This window comes from Loxodonta africana, chromosome 3 (assembly GCF_030014295.1).
Source record: "Loxodonta africana isolate mLoxAfr1 chromosome 3, mLoxAfr1.hap2, whole genome shotgun sequence".
Lineage (NCBI taxonomy): Eukaryota > Metazoa > Chordata > Mammalia > Proboscidea > Elephantidae > Loxodonta > Loxodonta africana.
This window is the reverse complement of record NC_087344.1, coordinates 88,431,409-88,449,922: the sequence shown is the minus strand read 5'-3', so window position 1 is coordinate 88,449,922 and position 18,514 is coordinate 88,431,409. Positions and strand designations below refer to the sequence as shown.

The following is an 18,514-nucleotide window of genomic DNA, read 5'->3' as shown; positions in this document are numbered from 1 at the left end:
AAAAGCATTTAAAATTAAAAGTATCATTACTGTATTTTCCCCCCCCTCAGGAGCAGCCTAAACAGTGTTAATAGATGTTAACGAATGCCTCTGATTTTAGTAAATATTCCATTGTGACAGTTTTTAATTTAGGCTCATTTCAAAGAAACGGCCTGTGCTGTTTCATTAGTAAGTTTTTCTATATTTGAAACTTAAGTCAAAATATAAAGAAAACTTAGGTTTTTCCTCTTCACACACCTGCAGCCACCACCCGTTTCTGCCCCACACAGGAACTAGAACTATATGTTTATCTTTGAATCATTGCACATTTTAAGCCATTTAAAAATTAAATAAATTATAAAAATTTACCATCGTAGTCTGTCCTAGGTGAAGTGTTGTGCCTGAAGATTCTTGACTGAAAAGAAACTTGAGGCTACCCACGGGGTTTAAAAAATGGGGGGTGGGAAAGAATGAGGAATGTTTCTTGAACTATTATCTCATCTATCCTTCTTGAGCATCTGCTTTTAAATTTGGTTTACTTTTTTTTTTTTTTTTTCTGACTTGCGTTTTCCTAGATTCAAATTCTTATTTTGACTCTAGAAGAAAACAGGAAAAACCAGTGTGTGTCGCGTAAATTGTCACATAAATCGTGTGGAACTCTTATTTTAATTGTGCTGTCTCTTTCTTATACAGGTAAAGAGGAATGTGTATGACCTTACAAGTATCCCTGTTCGCCATCAATTATGGGAGGGCTGGCCAACTTCTGCCACAGATGACTCAGTAAGTGACAGTTAAGTTCTCAGTTTTATATCCTCCTCTCTTGCTACTTAGGCTGTGATAATAAGCAGAATCAAATGCTTTGAATGTACCATTGGAAGAATTTTATAAATCAAATGATGTGAAAATAAGACGAATAATTTGATTGACTTGCAAAACAGATATCCTAATGCCAAACATACCAGCATTCTGTCAGTAATGTTACTGTATCAGTGGCAGGAACTTGATGCTGCTTGATTTGACCTCCCTAAATTCTTCCTTATTGAGAAGAATATTTTTCAGGCAGGACTAATGAAATTTTCAAAACAAAAAAATTTTGTCTCTATATTTTAAATACGTTAGAGTGAACCTAATCATTTTATTTTAAACTTACTTTTCCCATAGTAGAATGACGCTTTAAAAAAGATAAGTTTTACAGATAATATTAATAATACTTTATTCTTAAATATACCTACAATTTTAACTACCATAAAAAACGGGGAAAAAAAGAGTTAGGCTGTCATTTTTACCTTTTATTATATTGATTTATAATGATTTTCCCACTGTAAATTTTGAAGTCTTTTCTATCTCTGCCCTGTTTCTAATCATTTCTCTTTTCCAAGAGAGTAAATTTTATCATCTAAAGTGACGTACTAAAATTAAGTTTTGGCCACTTTTATCCATAATCCTGGTTGTTCTGACCAGATAGACCCCCCCCCTTTTTTTTTTTAAATAGAAAATGAGAATGTTTCAAGAATCCTGAGGCTAAATCTAATTTTTTAAATAAATAGGAACAAAAATTGGGGCTTTGCAAGTATCTTGTAACAACAAATACTCAAATAATGATTATGGCTAAGAATTGAATTAGCCTTTTGTATTTTCTAGTATATATTCTGTTTCTGTCTAGATAATAACTACTTCTCCCCTCCTAGCACCACCACCGTACATTTTAATATAAAGGAATTCTTTGTGGAAGAAAGAAAAAAAAATTAAATAATTCAATCATGTAGTAGCCTGCTTACTCCACAATCTAAAGACTATGCCTTTGGAAAAATACTTTTTGGATTATGAAACTTTAAAAATAATCAGAAAATGGCAAAATGTTTTAAATGAACTCTTCCAGAAAAAGCTCATTTGTGTGTAGGCATTTACATTTATTTCTAAACAACTGATTTTAGCATCTATATTATTATAGTTGTTGTTAGGTGCTATTGGATCTATTTGGACTCGTAGAGACCCCATGTGACAGAGTAGAACTGCCCCATAGGTTTTTCTAGACTGTAATCTTCATGGGAGCAGATCACCAGATCTTTTTCCTGTAGAGACGCTGGGTAAGTTCAAACTGCCAACCTTTTGGTTAGCAACTGAGCACTTAACCATTGTGCCATTATATTTTTAGAATTATTGACCAATTGTCTATGACTAAGGAATAGGGAAGGAGCCTTGGTGGTGCAGTGGTTAAGTGCTCAGCTGCTAAGTGAAAGGTCGGCAGTTTGAACCCATTAGCCGCCCTACGGGAAAAAGATACAGCAGTTGGCTTCTAAAGATTTACAGCCTTGGAAACTCTGGTGCAGTTCTACTCTGTCCTATAGTATCACTATGAGTCGGAATTGACTTTACAGCAGTGGGTTTCGTTTTGGCTTTAAGGAGTAGGGATGTGGTTGGATGTTTTTGTTTTTGTTTTTTTTCCTGTTAGAGTGAGGAATTTGATAGAAAATGTGCTACATTTATTTTTATAAAAATAAGGGTAGCATTTATAAATGATACTCTACCTTAGGAGACATGAAGAAACTAGAAGTTCCCAGCATTGTCTAAGAATCTGCTACAAGAAATAATAATATTAAATAGAAGAAAATAATTAAGATCTGACCATGTCACTTAAATTCTCTGAGCCCCAATTACCTCATTAATTTACAGCATTATTATGAGGATTCACACTAATACAGATACAGTACTTGGAACTTGAAGTACTTACTGATGAAGATCAAAGACTACAGGCTTCAGTGTATATTACACGTCCGCATAAAACAGATATCCTCACAACTGGACCAGTAAGCAACTTCATGATAAACGGAGAAAAGACTGACGTTGTAAAGGATTTCGTTTTACTTGGATCCATAATGAACACCCATGGAAGCAGCAGTGAAGAAATCAAACGACACATTGCATTGAGCAAATCTGCTGCAAAAGATTTCCTTAAAGTGTTAAAAAGCAAAGACATCGCTTTGAGGACTAAGGTATGCCTTACTTAAGCCATGATATGTTCATCTGCCTTATACACATGTGAAAGCTGGACTATGAATAAGGAAGACCAAAGAAGAATTGATGCTTTTGAATTATGGTGTTGGTGAAGAATATTGAATATCCTATGGACAACCAGAAGAACAAACAAGTCTGCCTTAGAAGAAGTACAGCCAGAATGCTCCTTAGAAGCAAGGATGTCACGACTCATCTTACATCCTTGGACATGTTATCGGTAGGAACCAGTCCCTGGAGAAGGGCATCGTGCTTGGTAAACTAGAGGGTCAGGGAAAAAGAGGAAGACTCTCAACAAGATGGATTGACACGGTGACTACAGCAATGAGCTCAAACGTAACCCTTGTGAGGATGGCGTGGGACTGGGCAGTGTTTCCTCCTGTTGTACATAGGATTGCTATATATCAGAACCCACCCGACAGCACCTAACAACAACAACGTTATAATTAACATTAAGATAACTCTAAAAAGGAGCACAGGCAAGAATTGGCTGGTTTAATTAAATGGAATCTAGGATTTGCTTCAAAATAACCTGTGGGATAGTGGGAATATAGATAAATCCAGATGGGCTATCAGTTGATCATTGGTGGATCTGGGTGATGGGTGTATTGAGTTTATTATATTGTTCTCTCAACTTTTATATATGTTTTAAATTTCCATAATAAAAAAATTAAAGCAAAAATCATTGTCTGGTTTAAGAATAAGGACATAGGTAATAGAGTCCAAAATGTTGGGCCTCACAGGGCTGGAAAAGCCAGTTGTTCTCAGACCCCATATTTCTAAGAAACCAGACTGAAACAGGCTTATCAAGTACAAACTCCAAGAGTGATAAGGCAAATTTAGTGAGATTTTTTTTTCAGTATAGCATAGAGCCTTTCACGATGCCAAATCATTGAAATCAGTTGATGTAGTCTTTTATGAAGTTCATGTTTTAAAGATTTTTATGGCATTTAATTAATTTTTTCCAAAGAGTTGTAATGCAGTCTCCTTACTATAGTAAAATAGGGAAAGCAGGGAGAACTCACAATACGAAGACTGTACTGCTACGTGGTGCCATATCTAAGAAACAGCAAACACGAGGGAATCCCCATTAAGAGGCTTGATTCTTTTTGCCTCATTATTCATATTTGCACCTTGTCCCAGAACCTGTGAAGTGGTGCCTGTCCACACCTCCCCAGAGCAAATGTTGCCACATTTGCAGGATGTTGCCTTGAGCTGCCTGATTTGATACAACAAAGATGTTTAGGGCTAGGCTGCTGTAAACTGGTGCCACACCATGCACTAGTTCAGCGTTTGAGCTCTGGCAAAAATGGCTTATAACTGTAGTCTTCTAAGGAGATCCTAGTCAATAAATGTCATAAAACCTTTCTTTCATTTAGGATTATATAAAACTCATAAAGTTGGTGCTTGTATTCTACATTGTTGCAGGCGGTAGTGTTTTTATACTTACTGAAATCACTCAAGTGGAGGCATCTGCTACAGAACAAGATAGTCTTCACAGCTTAGGGTATGAATTGAGTACAGCTGAGAAATGTCAGCTGTGTAAACAGCCTGAAATGTGTTACCAACAAAAATATAATTAATTTCTTTCCAAGACAGTGTGCCATGACTTAGCTCGTAGAATGGTTTAACTTCCAGAGAAAGCACCTGAACATTTTCTTCCTAGTGCCAGAGTAGAGGATTCCTTACAAAGGTCATTAAAAGTGGGGTTAGTTTACACTTTTCCTTCTCCATCGCAGGAATTTATGCTTTGAATATACAGTAGCTTTAGATACCAGTGGCTTCCATGAATTTATGGAAATATCTTTTATCAGGAAGTTAATGGATTTGGGGTGATGGAAATGAAATGTTCTAAAATTAGATTGTGGTAATGGTTGCATAATTATAAATTTTCTAAACATCTTTAAATTGTACACTTAAATGAGTGGATTTTATGGTATGTAAATTATATTGCAATAAAGATTTTTTTTAAGTTAATGAGGAACGAGATTGAAATATTTTTCATTATGTTTTGATAACTGCATGAGAAATATTTTATAATAACAAGGTGATCTTTTCTTCAGTGCCGTTCTCGTTAACCTTTGCCTTAGCAAACAGGACACAGAAATAGACTTCTTATAATTAGATTCCTGTATAATCTTGAGTCTCTTATGAACCTGATAGACTTCAGTCTTCTGACATTTTCAAGCTACTCAGCGAAGTTAACACTCATTTAAAAGATCGTTGCCCTGTCTCCCTTCAGAATTAAAATATTTTCTTTGCTTGTAGTTGTACTCTAATGGGTTATGGGATACTGTATGAATTGCCAATAACTCTTTCAGTTCCTTTTTCACTCTTTCACCAGAGAAATAGGTATCTAAAGGTTCACCAGTAGGGGAATGTTTTCATGCTGTAGACAGTTCAGCTGTGAGAACAAGGAGCTGCAAGTAGGAGAAATCTCATTTTACACTTTAACAAGAGTGCTTTTGGCTTCCAGAGAGTAGAAATAATTTTAACACTGCGAATTATATTTAGACACTTTTTATAATGCAGGATATTGAATATATGTAATTTTTTAAATTCTAGGTTTTATGCAAGTAATAAAAATCCTTCAGTTTTAGTACATTTTTGTTGTGTACCTTTTTTTTTTTTTTTTTTTTGCTTTTTTGTGATTATTAAGGGTCTTCCATGATTCTATCATTGGCTAAGGAATGTTAACTCACAGTTTGGTAAATTAGTCATTTTAGAATCAGAGGGCTTTTTGCATGTGTTAGAAGTCAGAAAGTTACTACTTATTAAATATTTTCATATTGAAAATGTGAGATCAGTTATAAACAATTATACAATGACCTTTCTATAAAATAAAATACAACAAAATAAAAATCCCTGCCTCCTTTTTCTATTAAAATTTATTAATGAGGGAGTGTCACCTGCTTTGATCCTTCTCATGGGGTATGATTTTCTTCTGTAACTTCTCCCTGATTCCTTGGGTTTAGCAGGGTCAAGTTATAGACTTCCTTTTGAGAATGGACCCTCCATTTTACAGGAGCTGCTGTCTGAATACAGACTGTCACACTACTTACCACATACAACTGGTTACCAACTAAACTCATATACCTCCATTGTTCTTCCCCTTGGCTATAGGCATCTCATCCACTGATGCAAGGGTAATATTTCTAAAGTGCGACATGGTTACGTTCAGCTTTGCTTACTTATCTTCAATGACAACCCAAAACATGGTTATTTATGTCCGTATTTTTATGCTGGCATTCAAGGCACTTCATTTTTTGTGTGTGTGTCTCAAACTTCCCTTCTAGGTTTATTTTCCCATACTGGTACAGAGTATATGTGTAATAAATATCTGTTTAATGAATAATTGACTTTTACACCATTTGTTCCTCAGCTTTCACAAAATAGCCATCTTGCTGTTTGTTAATACTCTGAGTGTTCTCCCCATGCGGTGCCTTCAAGACCTTTCTTTAAGGTTTCTCTCTTCCCATCCATCTTCTCCAGCCTCTTACAAATTAGTTTGTATTTCTATTCTTCTATTTAAATTCTTTACATTTTCCTTATTTTATTCCTTCCTTCTTTTACTCTTCCCTTCATTTCTCCTCCCTTGCTCTATAACTTACTGTCTGAGTAACCACAGACAACCTAATTAACCTCTCTGGGTCTCAATCTCTTTAACTATAGAACGAGGCTACTTATTCATAGAGTTGTTGTGAAGATTAAAAGAGTCAGTAGTTACAAGAATAGTTACTACTAGGTTTATTGTAAAGATTGAAATAGTCAATACTAGAAGAATGTCTAACATAGGTTAACTTCTGGCTATTAGTTTTTCATCCATTTCTTTATTCATTCACTTGACATTTGTGGAAAACTCTTACAGGCCAATAACTGTGTTGGCCCTTAAAGTTGCAAAGATAAGGTACTGCTTCTAAGGGACTGCAGAGTATAGTGGGAAACAGATATATAAACAAACAATGACAATTGAAGCTTATATAAATGCAAAGGGATCATAAAAGAGGGAGCAACCAATTTTGCTGACAGGTGGGGATGGTAAAAAAATGACTTCCCAAAGAAAGAAATACCTTTTTGTTTTTATACTTGTGCTCCTCCATTTTATAAATTCTGAACATTAGGAGTAGAAACTCTTCCTCATCTTTGTATACTATGCAGAATCAAATATAGCGTTTTTTACACATTCACTCAATTTGGATGGTTCAGAACTCCACTAAGTTGACAACTATGAAAATAACATTTCAAGGATGAATTTGTATGATTACGGCAACTTGACAAACTTTTTGAGAAACAGGATATTTTCTTTCTAATAAAAATTAAATTATCAAAACCTAAATATTTCTTTAATGAAAAGTAGAATAACATTTAGGAGATGGGGGAGCTACTTAAAAGATGGGGGAGCTACACTGAACTGACTTCTACACATGTGTGTATGTGTGAGAGAAAGAGAGATAATAAGCAAACCAACCTTAATGTATGAGTTTCAGTTTCTTCATCTGCAAAATGTGGGCAATATTAACGCCCTCAAAGTCTTTTGTGAAGATTGAATAGATTAGTGTATTAGGTTGAATGATATGAAATTGCCATTTTTTAAGGACAGAAATGGTTGAATATCACATTTCATGTGGTTTTACCTAAAAAAAAAAATATGTAAAGCATATACTATAATGCAGGGGTTGGCAATTACAGCTGTTAGCCCAGATCCTATTCACTATCTGTTTTTGTAAATAATGTTTTATTGGAACACATTCATGCCCATTTGTTTATATACTGCATATGACTGCTTTCACACTGTAACAGCAGGATTGTGTAGTTGCAACACAGGATATATGGCCCACAAAGCCTAAAATATTTACCATCTGGTCCTTTACAGAAAAAGTTTACCAACCTCTGGTGTAATGCCTGGCATTTAGTAGGCATTCAACAAACATTAACTCCTTTTCCCTCGAGTAAACAAACAAACATGCAGACAAAAAACCCATTGCCTTTCAGTTGATTCTGACTCAGCGACCCTATAAGACAGAGTAGACCTGTGCCATAGGGTTTCCAAGGCTGTAATCTTTATGGGAGCAGACCCATGGAGCAGCTGATGCATTTCAGTCTTCGACCTTTTGGTTAGCAGCCTTGTATTTAACCAGTGGGCCACCAGGGCTCCTCTTTCCCTTGAGTAAGCACCTTTATATCACATACACATGCAGAATCAGAAGGATTTTTTAAATAGCTTCAGGGTCATCTTATGCTATTTAAATTATTTTGTTCGGCTGTCTTAGGCGGTCAGATTCAGGCAATCTTTGGACGTTTTCACTGTCATTTTCTTTATTTGGCAAGGTCATAGATAATGTTGCTTCTGGTGGTGGTGAGCCTCAGTAGCTTCAGAGAGTTCATTGACCTTGTCAACATATAGTCTTTTACAAATAACATAGTCAAAGACCAAACAGACGGAAAGAACAGCTTTAAAAGCTGTAGGCGAAAGTTTGAGTTTAAAAGAAAAGTTGTGAAATAACTGGAACCCTGAACAGAGAGAGTTAGAAGTTTGAGAGGGCGGTTGAAGAACCCATGGGACATATTTACTTATTAAATATGAGGGAGAACACCTGGAAGCCAGACAACCCCCAGTTGGAAACTCAGAAGCACTAAGATCTAAGGCTGTGTATCTTGGTTTTAGTTTATTAAAATTCCAAAGCTGTGGACTCCTGTTTCTGCCCAGGAAGGGATAAATGCTTTGGAACTTTCCCTCCCCCTGTAGACAACTAGAAGACTGGATAAAATATATGAAGCAATTGTTTTCAGATATTAGGTAACCGGTAGCACAGGACTGTGATCCTTAAAAGGAGGGTAAAATGAAGTGAGCCCTACAATGGTTTTACATTCTGCCTGGGGGCAGTCTGTGGGTACCAGAGCAGGGACAGGGAAACCAAAACAGCACCTGGCAGTTTCACTGAGTTGAGGAGATAGAGACTATAGTTCTGGAGGACCAAGGCAGCTACAGTTTGATAGGCCGAATACTAGCAGAGATAAAGCTCCAGGAACTGCTTGGAGTTCCCTGAATCTTCAGCTGAATCCCAGTCTGTACATGCACGGGGTGAAGTTTTAGGAGGCTGGGCAAAGGACATCATCTTGCAAAAGAACAATTTAACTGGGAGCTGTAAGCCAGAGAATTCCCAGATTTCACAAAGATCTGAGGGTAGTTCACATTGCCACCAACCATAGTAGAGACACCTCAGTGAATACATGGGGCATTCAGGAGCGATTCTAGGAGAGTCACAACTTACTGGAGTGGATAAACTAGTTCTAGAATGAAGGCTACTGTAGGACTCCCCATAAAAAAGCTTAAAAACAAACCTCAAAAGGAGCAAGCTCTAAGAACACAGTCTAGCATCCAATCAAAAAGTACTACACATGTTGGAAACACAGCAAATGCAGAAAAATTTGACCTATAACCAGGAGAGAAATCAGTCAAAAGAAAGACATAGAAGTGACTCAGATAATGAAACAGCTATTATAAATACTATGAATATGCCCAAGGGCTTAAAGGTAAACATGAACATAACGAGGAAAGAAATAGAATATATAAGATAGAACCAAGTATCACTTCTAGAGATAAACAATACAATACTGAAGTCAGAATTTCACTGGATAGGATTAGCAGCAAATTAAAACAAACCAGCTGCCATCGTGTTGACTCTTGACTCATGGCAACCCTGTATGTATTAGAGTAGAACTGTACTCCGTAAGGTTTTCTATGGCTGATTTCTTGGCAGTAGATTGCCAGGCCTTTCTTCTGAGGTGCCTCTGGGTAGACTTGAAGCTCTAACCTATTTGTTAGCCGCTGAGCATGTTAACAGTTTGCACTGCCTAGGGAGCCCAACAGCAAATTTGGGACTGCCAATGAAACGATCAGTGAACTTGAAGACATAGCAATAGAAACTACCCAAACTGAAGCACAGAAAGGAAAAGACAAGAATAAAATTGAAACAAAATGCCAGTGACCTATAGGACAAACTCAAACTGTCTACCATATGTGTAATTGGAGTCCCAGAGGAAGATGGAAGATGGGGAGAAGGAAATCAAGAATAAAAAAAAATACTGAAAATATAATGGCTGAAGTTTTTCATATTTGATGAAAACCATAGATTCAAGAAGCTCAATCAACCCCAAGTAGTGTAAACACAAAGAGTCCTACACTAAGGCATGTCATTATCAAATTGCTGAAAACCAGTTATAAAGAGAAAAATTTTAAAGCAAAGAGGAAAATTTCAAAGCCCACAGTGAAAAAAAAATACACATTATGCAGTGGAACATACTTAAGAATCTTCAGAAACAATGCAAGTCAGAAGACAATGGAATGACATTTTTTAAGTGCTGAAAGAAAAAAAAATAAATGACAGCGTAGAATTCTATATCCAGTGAAAATAGCCTTTCCAAAATGAAGATAAAATATTTTTTTCACACAAATGATAACTGAATTTGGTGCCAGTAAACCTGCACTATGAGAAGTATTAAAGAAAGTTCTTCAAGCAAAAGCAAAATGATACCAGATGTAAACTTGGTTCTACACAGAAGAATGTAGTATGGCAGTAATGGTAAATATGTGAGTGAAACTTAAAAAAAAAAATTTGTTTTTAATTTTTGTAAAATATAATTTTAAAGAAAAAATAACAGTGCAATATGGAGTTTTGAGCATATGTAGAAGTAAAGTGTATGACAACAGTAGCACAAAAGACAGACTGGATGTGTACTGTTACAGGATTCCTGCATTATACATGAAGTGGTATAATATTAATTGAAGGTGGTCTTTGTGATATTAAAGATGCATACTGTAAACACTAGAGCAACCACTAAAAAAAAAAAAGTATAACTAATGAGCCATTAAACCAAAAAAAACCCATTGCCATCAAGTCAGTTCACTCATAGCGACCCTATAGGACAGAGTAGAACTACCCCATAGAGTTTCCAAGGAGCACCTGGCGGATTCAAACTGCCGACCCTTTGGTTCATAGCCATGGCACTTAACCACTATGCCACCAGGTTTTCCAATGAGCCGTTAGAAGAGATCAAATGGAATACTTAAAAAAAAAAAAAAAAAAATCTAAGAGAGGGCAAGAAAAAGGGAACAAAGTAAATAGAAAATATGAAACAAATAGCAAGATGTTAGGTTTAAAGAGAACCACGTAGATAATTATACTAAATACAAGTGGTCTTCACGTAAGGTAGAGATTATCAAATAGAATTTTAAAAAGTAAGACTCAACTCTATGCTGCTTACAAGAAATGTACTTTATATATAAAGACACAATTAGATTTAACATAAAAGAGTGGAAAAATATTTACCATACAAACATTAAACATAAGAAAGCTTGTAATGACTCTATAAACATCACATAAGGTACAGAACAAGGAATAATACAAAGATTAATGAGAGACATTTCGTAATGATTAAAAGGTCCATTCATCAAGAAGACATAAAAATCCTAAATGTGTACGCACTTAATAATGGTTTCAAAATACATGAAACAAAAACTGACAGGAATAAAAATAGACAAATCCACAATTACAGAGATTTTACACTCCTGTCTCAGTAGTTTATAGAAACATAGATGAGAATATAGAAAATTTGAACATTATTAACCAACTTGACCTAATTGAAATTTATAGGACACACCACCCAACAATAGCAGAATATACACTCTTTTCAAGTATGCACAGTACATTCACCAAGATAGATCTAACATGGACAATAAAGCCTCAATAGTAAATTTTCGAGGATTATAATCATGAAGAGCATGCTCACTGACAAAACAAGGGAAAATTAGGTACTGATGACAGAATTTTATGTGGAAAAATCCCCAAATATTTGGAATAAGCGACACACTCCTTTAAAAAAAAAAAAAGTCTTTGAGTCAAAGAAGAAATCACCCAAATAGTGGGGAAATATTTTAATTATGAGTAAAAATGAAAACACGGCATATCAGAATTTATGAGATTCAACTAAAACGATGCTTAGAGGAGAATTTGTAACTTTAAATGCTTGTTGTTAGGTGCTGTCGAGTTGGTTCTGACTCATAGCTACCCCATGTACAACAGAACAAAACACTGCCCAGTCCTGTGCCATCTTCCCAAGTATTGCTATGCTTGAGCCCATTTTTACAGCCACTGTGTCAATCCATCTCTTGGAGGGTCTTCCTCTTTTTCACTGACTCTCTATTTTTCCAGGGACTGATCCCTCCTGATAACGCGTCCAAAGTATATGAGACATAGTCTTGCCATTGTTGCTTCTGAGGAGCATTCTGGTTGTACTTCTTACAAGACAGATTTGTTTGTTCTTTTGGCAGTCCATGGTATATTCAATATTCTTCACCAACACCACAACTCAAAGGAGTCAATTCTTCTTCAGTCTTGCTTATTCATTGTCCAGCTTTCACATGCATACGAGGCAATTGAAAACACCGAGGCTTGAGTCACGGTACCTTAGTCCTCAAGGTGACATTTTTGCTTTTCAACACTTTAAAGAGGTCTTTTGCAACAGATTTGCCCAATGCATTGCATCTTTTGATTTCTTGACTGCTGCTTCCATGACTATTAATTGTGGATCCAAGTGAAATGAAATCTTTGACAACCTCAATCTTTTCTTCATTAATCATGTTGTTGCTTATTGGTCCAGTTGTGAGGATTTTTGTTTTCTTTATGTTGAGATGTAATCCAATTTCTGCTGCTATTCATAAGATTTTCACTGGCTAATTCTTTTCAAAAGTAGACTGTTGCATCCTTCTTCCTAGTCTTCGTCTGGAAGCTCAGGTGAAACCTGCCCGGCATGGGTGATACTTCTAGTATTTAATTACCAGTGACATAGCAACCAGCATCACAGCAACACACAAACCCCAGGGTACAACAAACTGACAGATCCATGACAGATGCTTATATTAGGAAAAAATATAATATAAATTCAACAACTTGGATGAAATGGACAAATTCCTTGAAAGACAAAATTACCCAATTGATCCAAGAGGAAATAGACAAACAGAATATCCCCTTTATATCACTAAAGATACTGAAGTTGTAATTAAAAATATTCCTACAACAGAAAATCCAGAACCAGATTGTTTCACTGGAAAACTCTACCAAACATTTAAGGAAACACCAATACCAATCCTATGCAGATTCTTTCCCAACTCATTTTATGAGGCTGCTATTATCCTGATATCAGAACTGACCAGAGACATTATAAGAAGACTACATATAATATCACCCATGGAGTACATGCAAAAAATTCTTTACAAATTTTACCAAATTGAATCCTGCAACATATAAAAAGGATAATACATAAATCATAAACTCTGAAGAGTGAATTTTATGGTAGGTGATAATGGTATATCTCAATAAAGCTGTTATTAAGAGAAGAGGAAAGAGCAAAGACAAAAGGAAAAGGAAAAGGGATACTGCATCATGATCCAGTGAGATTTATCCCAGGAATACAAGGATGGTGCAACATTGGAATATCCTATCAACCAATGCAATAAACTTCATTAACAAAATTAAAAAGAAAATATATATGACAGGCTTAATAATTTTGATAAAATTTAATGGATTCATGAAAAAAATCAATCAGCAAGGTAGGAAGGCAAAATGGTACAGCCCCATTTAAAAAGAGTTGAGTAGATTCTTAAAAAATTAAACATATACTTACTACACAATCCCAACTCCTAGTTATTTTTCCAAGAGGAATGAAAATACATGTCATCACAAAGACTTATATTTGAATATTAGTAGAAGTTTTACTTACAATAGCCAAAGAAATGAACTGATGCATGCTAGGGTGCCTGACTGGCAATACAGCAGTGAATAAAATAGTTAAAAATCCCTGCTATCATGGAACTTACATTGGTGGCAGAAGAGATGGTGAGAGGTACCAGATAGTAACCGTGGTGAACAAGTAAAATATATAGGGTCACTGTGAGAGTTGACTCAATGACAGCTGGTTTGGTTTTTTGATAGCATATTAGATAATGGTAAGTGGGGAACAGTTGTGTTCAGATAGATCCTCTCATAGTTAAAGAAATAAAGCTTGAAAATATTAGCTCTGTCCAAAGCTGTATTCAATAATCTTATAATTCAAATTGATAGTGATGCAGCTTCCCAGTGCATTGCAGTTTCCCTGAAGGTTCTTTTCTTTCCCAGTTGGTTTCTAAATGAAATTACCAAATGTAAAATTTATTGGTTTTGATTCACCCTCTGAGTATTTGCTGAACAATGCCTGAAGCAAGGTTTGAAAAGATAACATCCAAGCCTATCTTATGCATTATAGGAAAATTTAACCTTACAAAAGAGTCATTGTTCTTAACGAAATATTGCAGTGTATTTGTATTACCTTCATGTTTTTTTATTTCAAGTTTTGTTTCATATATCTTGCTTTGGGTTTTGGTCCTTCCTCAGTGCTCCGGGCTGGGTTAGGTGACATATCTCCTTTGCACTCCAATATTAATAACTTTGCATATCTGTCTGTATAAATTTCAACATCATATTACTATTATCTTCCTTTGTGTCTTTCTTGCCCATTAGATTGTGGATAGGTTTTGTTTTAATCCATCTATCAGTTACTGTGGAGTAGAACATTGCACTGAAAATGATTCCCATTCTTTGAATTTCAAGTTGTAGAGGAAAGGTACATAAATTAGGCTGAATTTTCTGTGTTCATTAATATAACCACACTGAGTTTAAAGTTTTAAAATTACTCAACAAAAGGCAGAAGCATAGAAACAAATATTTGCTTTTATTCTCCTCTGTTGGGTTGGCAATGATAAGTCTTCGAGTATAAGTGAATTTCACATTTTCACCACTTCAATCTGGTTTGTATGTGTGTATGTTCTTGAATAGTAGCTGTATAATCAGTTTGACAGGGGATGAGCATTAGTACTCTATGTAGCCACAGTTACTTAACATTGTGCTAGATAAGTATATTAAGAGACATTTATAAAGTGATTTATAGTTTACAAACCATATTTTATATGTATGATCTCATGTGAGCCAAGTAGTAAATGGTTATTAGCCAAGTAGTAAATGATTTTTTATAGGAATAACATACAGTGGAATAAAGTTACTTACTGTTATCCTAAATTTTCTTCAGGATTACTTCAAACCAACCACCCTTTCCTTCTAACTAGCTATAAGAGGAGTACCTGGCATAACTTAACTCGTTTACCTACCACTTCCCTCAATAGATAACAAACTCTTTGAGGCCAGGAAGCAGGTCTTATTCACCTTTATGCCTCAAGTTCCTACCTTAGACTCTGGCACAAAATAAACACGCAGTGAATGTTTCTTGTATTAATATTAAATGTGGCACTAGAAGGTTAAGTGATTGGCTCTAAATTGTAATGAATAACCACTGTAACTCAGTACTCCAATACGTATCACTGTTTTCTTCAGAGGGACCCCTGCCCTTTCTTAAGAAACCAGGCTTTTTTCCTACTGAGAAAGGACTTGTTGGAAGCCTTTACGTGACGCTATTCTATAACTGAGAAGCGGGAGGTTGTTTATAATACGTATGTGCACCACTTAATCTCTGGCATTTGTGTTTGCAGGTTAACATGCTGTCTATTGCATTTGAACAGCTGTAACATATGTGATAAGATTTCTTAATAGGTCATTTTCTTGAACAATAGAAGTATGAACCATGAAGAGTAGTGTCCCAGCTTGTTAAGTTGTGCTTTTATATGCTTGGGTTTTAGATATAATCAATTGCCTTTAATTCTGTATTTGAGAAAGATTGTAACGATAGCATTACAGCCTGTTTTGGGGAGCTAAAAAGATTCCATGACATTTTTTGATGTGCAAAAAAAGGGATGCTTACAACTGTGCCTAATTGACTAAATTCTTATAAATTTTCTAACCTAAAGGGAAAGCTTAAAATGCACATTCATGTATGGTGAGCAGTCAAATCAATTGCTGCCCCCCCATCATGACATTGTTTAATATTCTACTTGTAGAATATGTAGAGTGTTTTTTTTTTTTTAATAAACATCCTCAAGAGATTGTTGGTACTAATTTTTCCCACAGCCAATGAAAGTCTTTTTATTCTTTTATTGTATGTTTGTTGACAGTTGTGATCAACATGGAATGAACTGCTTTACAGTTTATTACTTTCAAAGTACAAATTTGAATGCTGTGGATTCAGATGTATAAAAGAGATAAAATTACAGACAGCTTTGAGTGGCAGTTACATATCAAACCTCACGGGGGTTTGACAGGCAAGGAATATCGTTATTAGACGCTTTTTCCATAATTGCTGACATTTATCCAGTGTTTCACAGTATTTGCTAATGTATTAATGCAGTCAATCTCTGAGAGGCTGCACATGCCTTTTTAGCCCTGGCTTTTATGGGATTCTGAAATTCATAGACCCACAGATACTTATTCCCTGCTGGTTGCCGTAGTGACAGAGCTCAGCGATAAGCCAAGACAGAGCCCTTTTGTGATTGCTTTTCAGGTGACATTCAGCGGCAGCTTGAGTAGAGTGTCCTTTTATAGTTCCTGTAATTCAGAAAATGATAACAGCTTTTTGCTGCTTAGAAGAGAAGTCTGTGGACTGCTCCCAGTGGGATTTTGGTTTGCTGTGCCACTTCATACCAACACCAGTCTGATAAAGTTCTTATTATTGTGGGGATTTCAAAGTGCAAGGGGACTGAATTAATTATGACAGGTTAGAAAATACAGGACTGGTACTACAAATAAAACTTTAAAGAACCAATACGTGTTCCCCAACCATGTGTAACAAGTAAATTCAGATACTTTAAGCTATTTAGTGACAGTATGGTTAGGCATAGCGCTGGCTTAATTAGTAAATGTGTGTGACTTCTAAATTGCTGGTGAACCACACTAGCTGTTCCATCTCAGTTCAAGTTCAGAAGTTATCTTTCATTTCTGTATATCATTTTCTCATTAGAAACTGTTGCTTGAGCATTTTGTTGTTTAGAGACCCATAGCTTTATTCGGACTCTTTCTTAGTCAGGTTTATTATTTCTTTCCACGATTTTCAGCATTGGAAACCAAAAAAGAAAAAACCCAACCCGTTGCCATCGAGTCTGTTCTGCCTCATAGTGACCCTATAGGACAGAGTAGAACTGCCCCATAGAGTTTCCAAGGAGCACCTGGTGGATTCGAACTGCCGACCTTTTGGTTAGTAGTCATAGCTCTTAACCACTACGCCACCGGGGTTTCCTTCAGCACTGGGGTATTTAAAAAATGGATGTTTTATAAGTAGTAACTTATATAAAGTGTTCATATTGGGAACGAAACACCTGTGGTGTGCTGGAGGTTGGGGGCACTTGAAGAAATAACTGGAAAGAATAGAATCTTATCTGGAAAGTACGTAGAGGTCATAAGAAGCCTTGTTTTTCCCCTAGATTCTTGAAGCTAGGAGAGTGAATAGTCTTAATTCTGCGAGGAGGAGACTCCAGTAACCAAAAGGATGAGTATGAGAGACCTTGAGGCCTGGAAACCACCATCGCCAAGAAGAGGAACAGTAACCCAAATTGAACCATGCAAATGTAGTCTACAGTTAAACAGGAAGCAAGTAGAATGAGCTAAATAGAAAAGTAACCTCAGAATCTGAAGAGATGAAAAAAGAATATGTGTTTCTAATTTCTGAAGATGAGCAAGCATATGGATAGCACATGAATGAGAGCTCAGAAGAGCAACTTGGCCTAAAAAAAAATCTAATCAGTTATTTTGAATTAGGTGTGCACTTGAAAAGCTGGGTATCTGGTTGTGCTACTTGTTTCTAATCTTTAGTCTCATATAGAACAGATGTAAACTAAACTCTCATAAAATTCAAATATTTGTAATTCATACAAAAAAGGGTAACCTTCAGACTAGGGACAAATAAATAAGACATTTCCAAATGATGTATAGTAGACCTTTATTAACACTGTGTTATCCTGTAATGTTCGTTGCATTCCTTACTCACATAATTAACTTAATCATCTTCACTGATAAACTAAAAAAGAGTGGAGAGGTTTATAAGAGTTATTATATGATAGTCTTTCCAGTGCTGTGGTTATATATTTAGGATATCTTTCAAAATTTTGTCATCTTCTGAAAAGATCTTAAGACCATATTATTTCCACAACATTTTAGAAGTGATAAATGTCAGTTTTGCTTGCTACTAAAATATGGAGAGACTCTGGGTCAGAAAATGGTTATTATATTCAGGGAATTGGTTCATTTAACCTACATGGCAACTTAGCCCTTGAGTTTTGAAGCTCAAAATTTTTCACATAGTTCTTGCCTATGATATCTATATATTTTTAGATGATTATAAAGTCAAAAATGATACGATGAAAATTTGCCTTTTGCAGTATTACATCACATGCTTTGCAGTATTACATCACATGCTTTGCAGTGAGCACTAAATAACTTTTCAAAAATTGAATTTTAGTTTCTTTGTAAGGAAAATATACATTACAGCTAAATATGGAATGCTTTTGTGACTTGAACCTTAGGCTAAAAAAAAAATGTTTAGGTGAAAT

General features: G+C 35.5%; 1 protein-coding gene across 3 annotated transcripts in view; it reads left to right on the top strand.

Moving 5' to 3' along the window:
• Positions 1-18,514, top strand: part of FAF1 (Fas associated factor 1) — a 620,612-nt gene that overhangs the window by 326,313 nt on the left and 275,785 nt on the right. For all 3 annotated transcript variants that reach the window (XR_010321387.1, XR_010321388.1, XM_010591294.3), the window contains exon 8: positions 673-759. Coding sequence is in view for 1 of the 3 variants with exons in the window: in XM_010591294.3 (XP_010589596.1) it covers positions 673-759 (87 nt within the window). In the remaining 2 variants the exon portion in view is untranslated. The remainder of the gene's footprint in view (positions 1-672; positions 760-18,514) is intronic.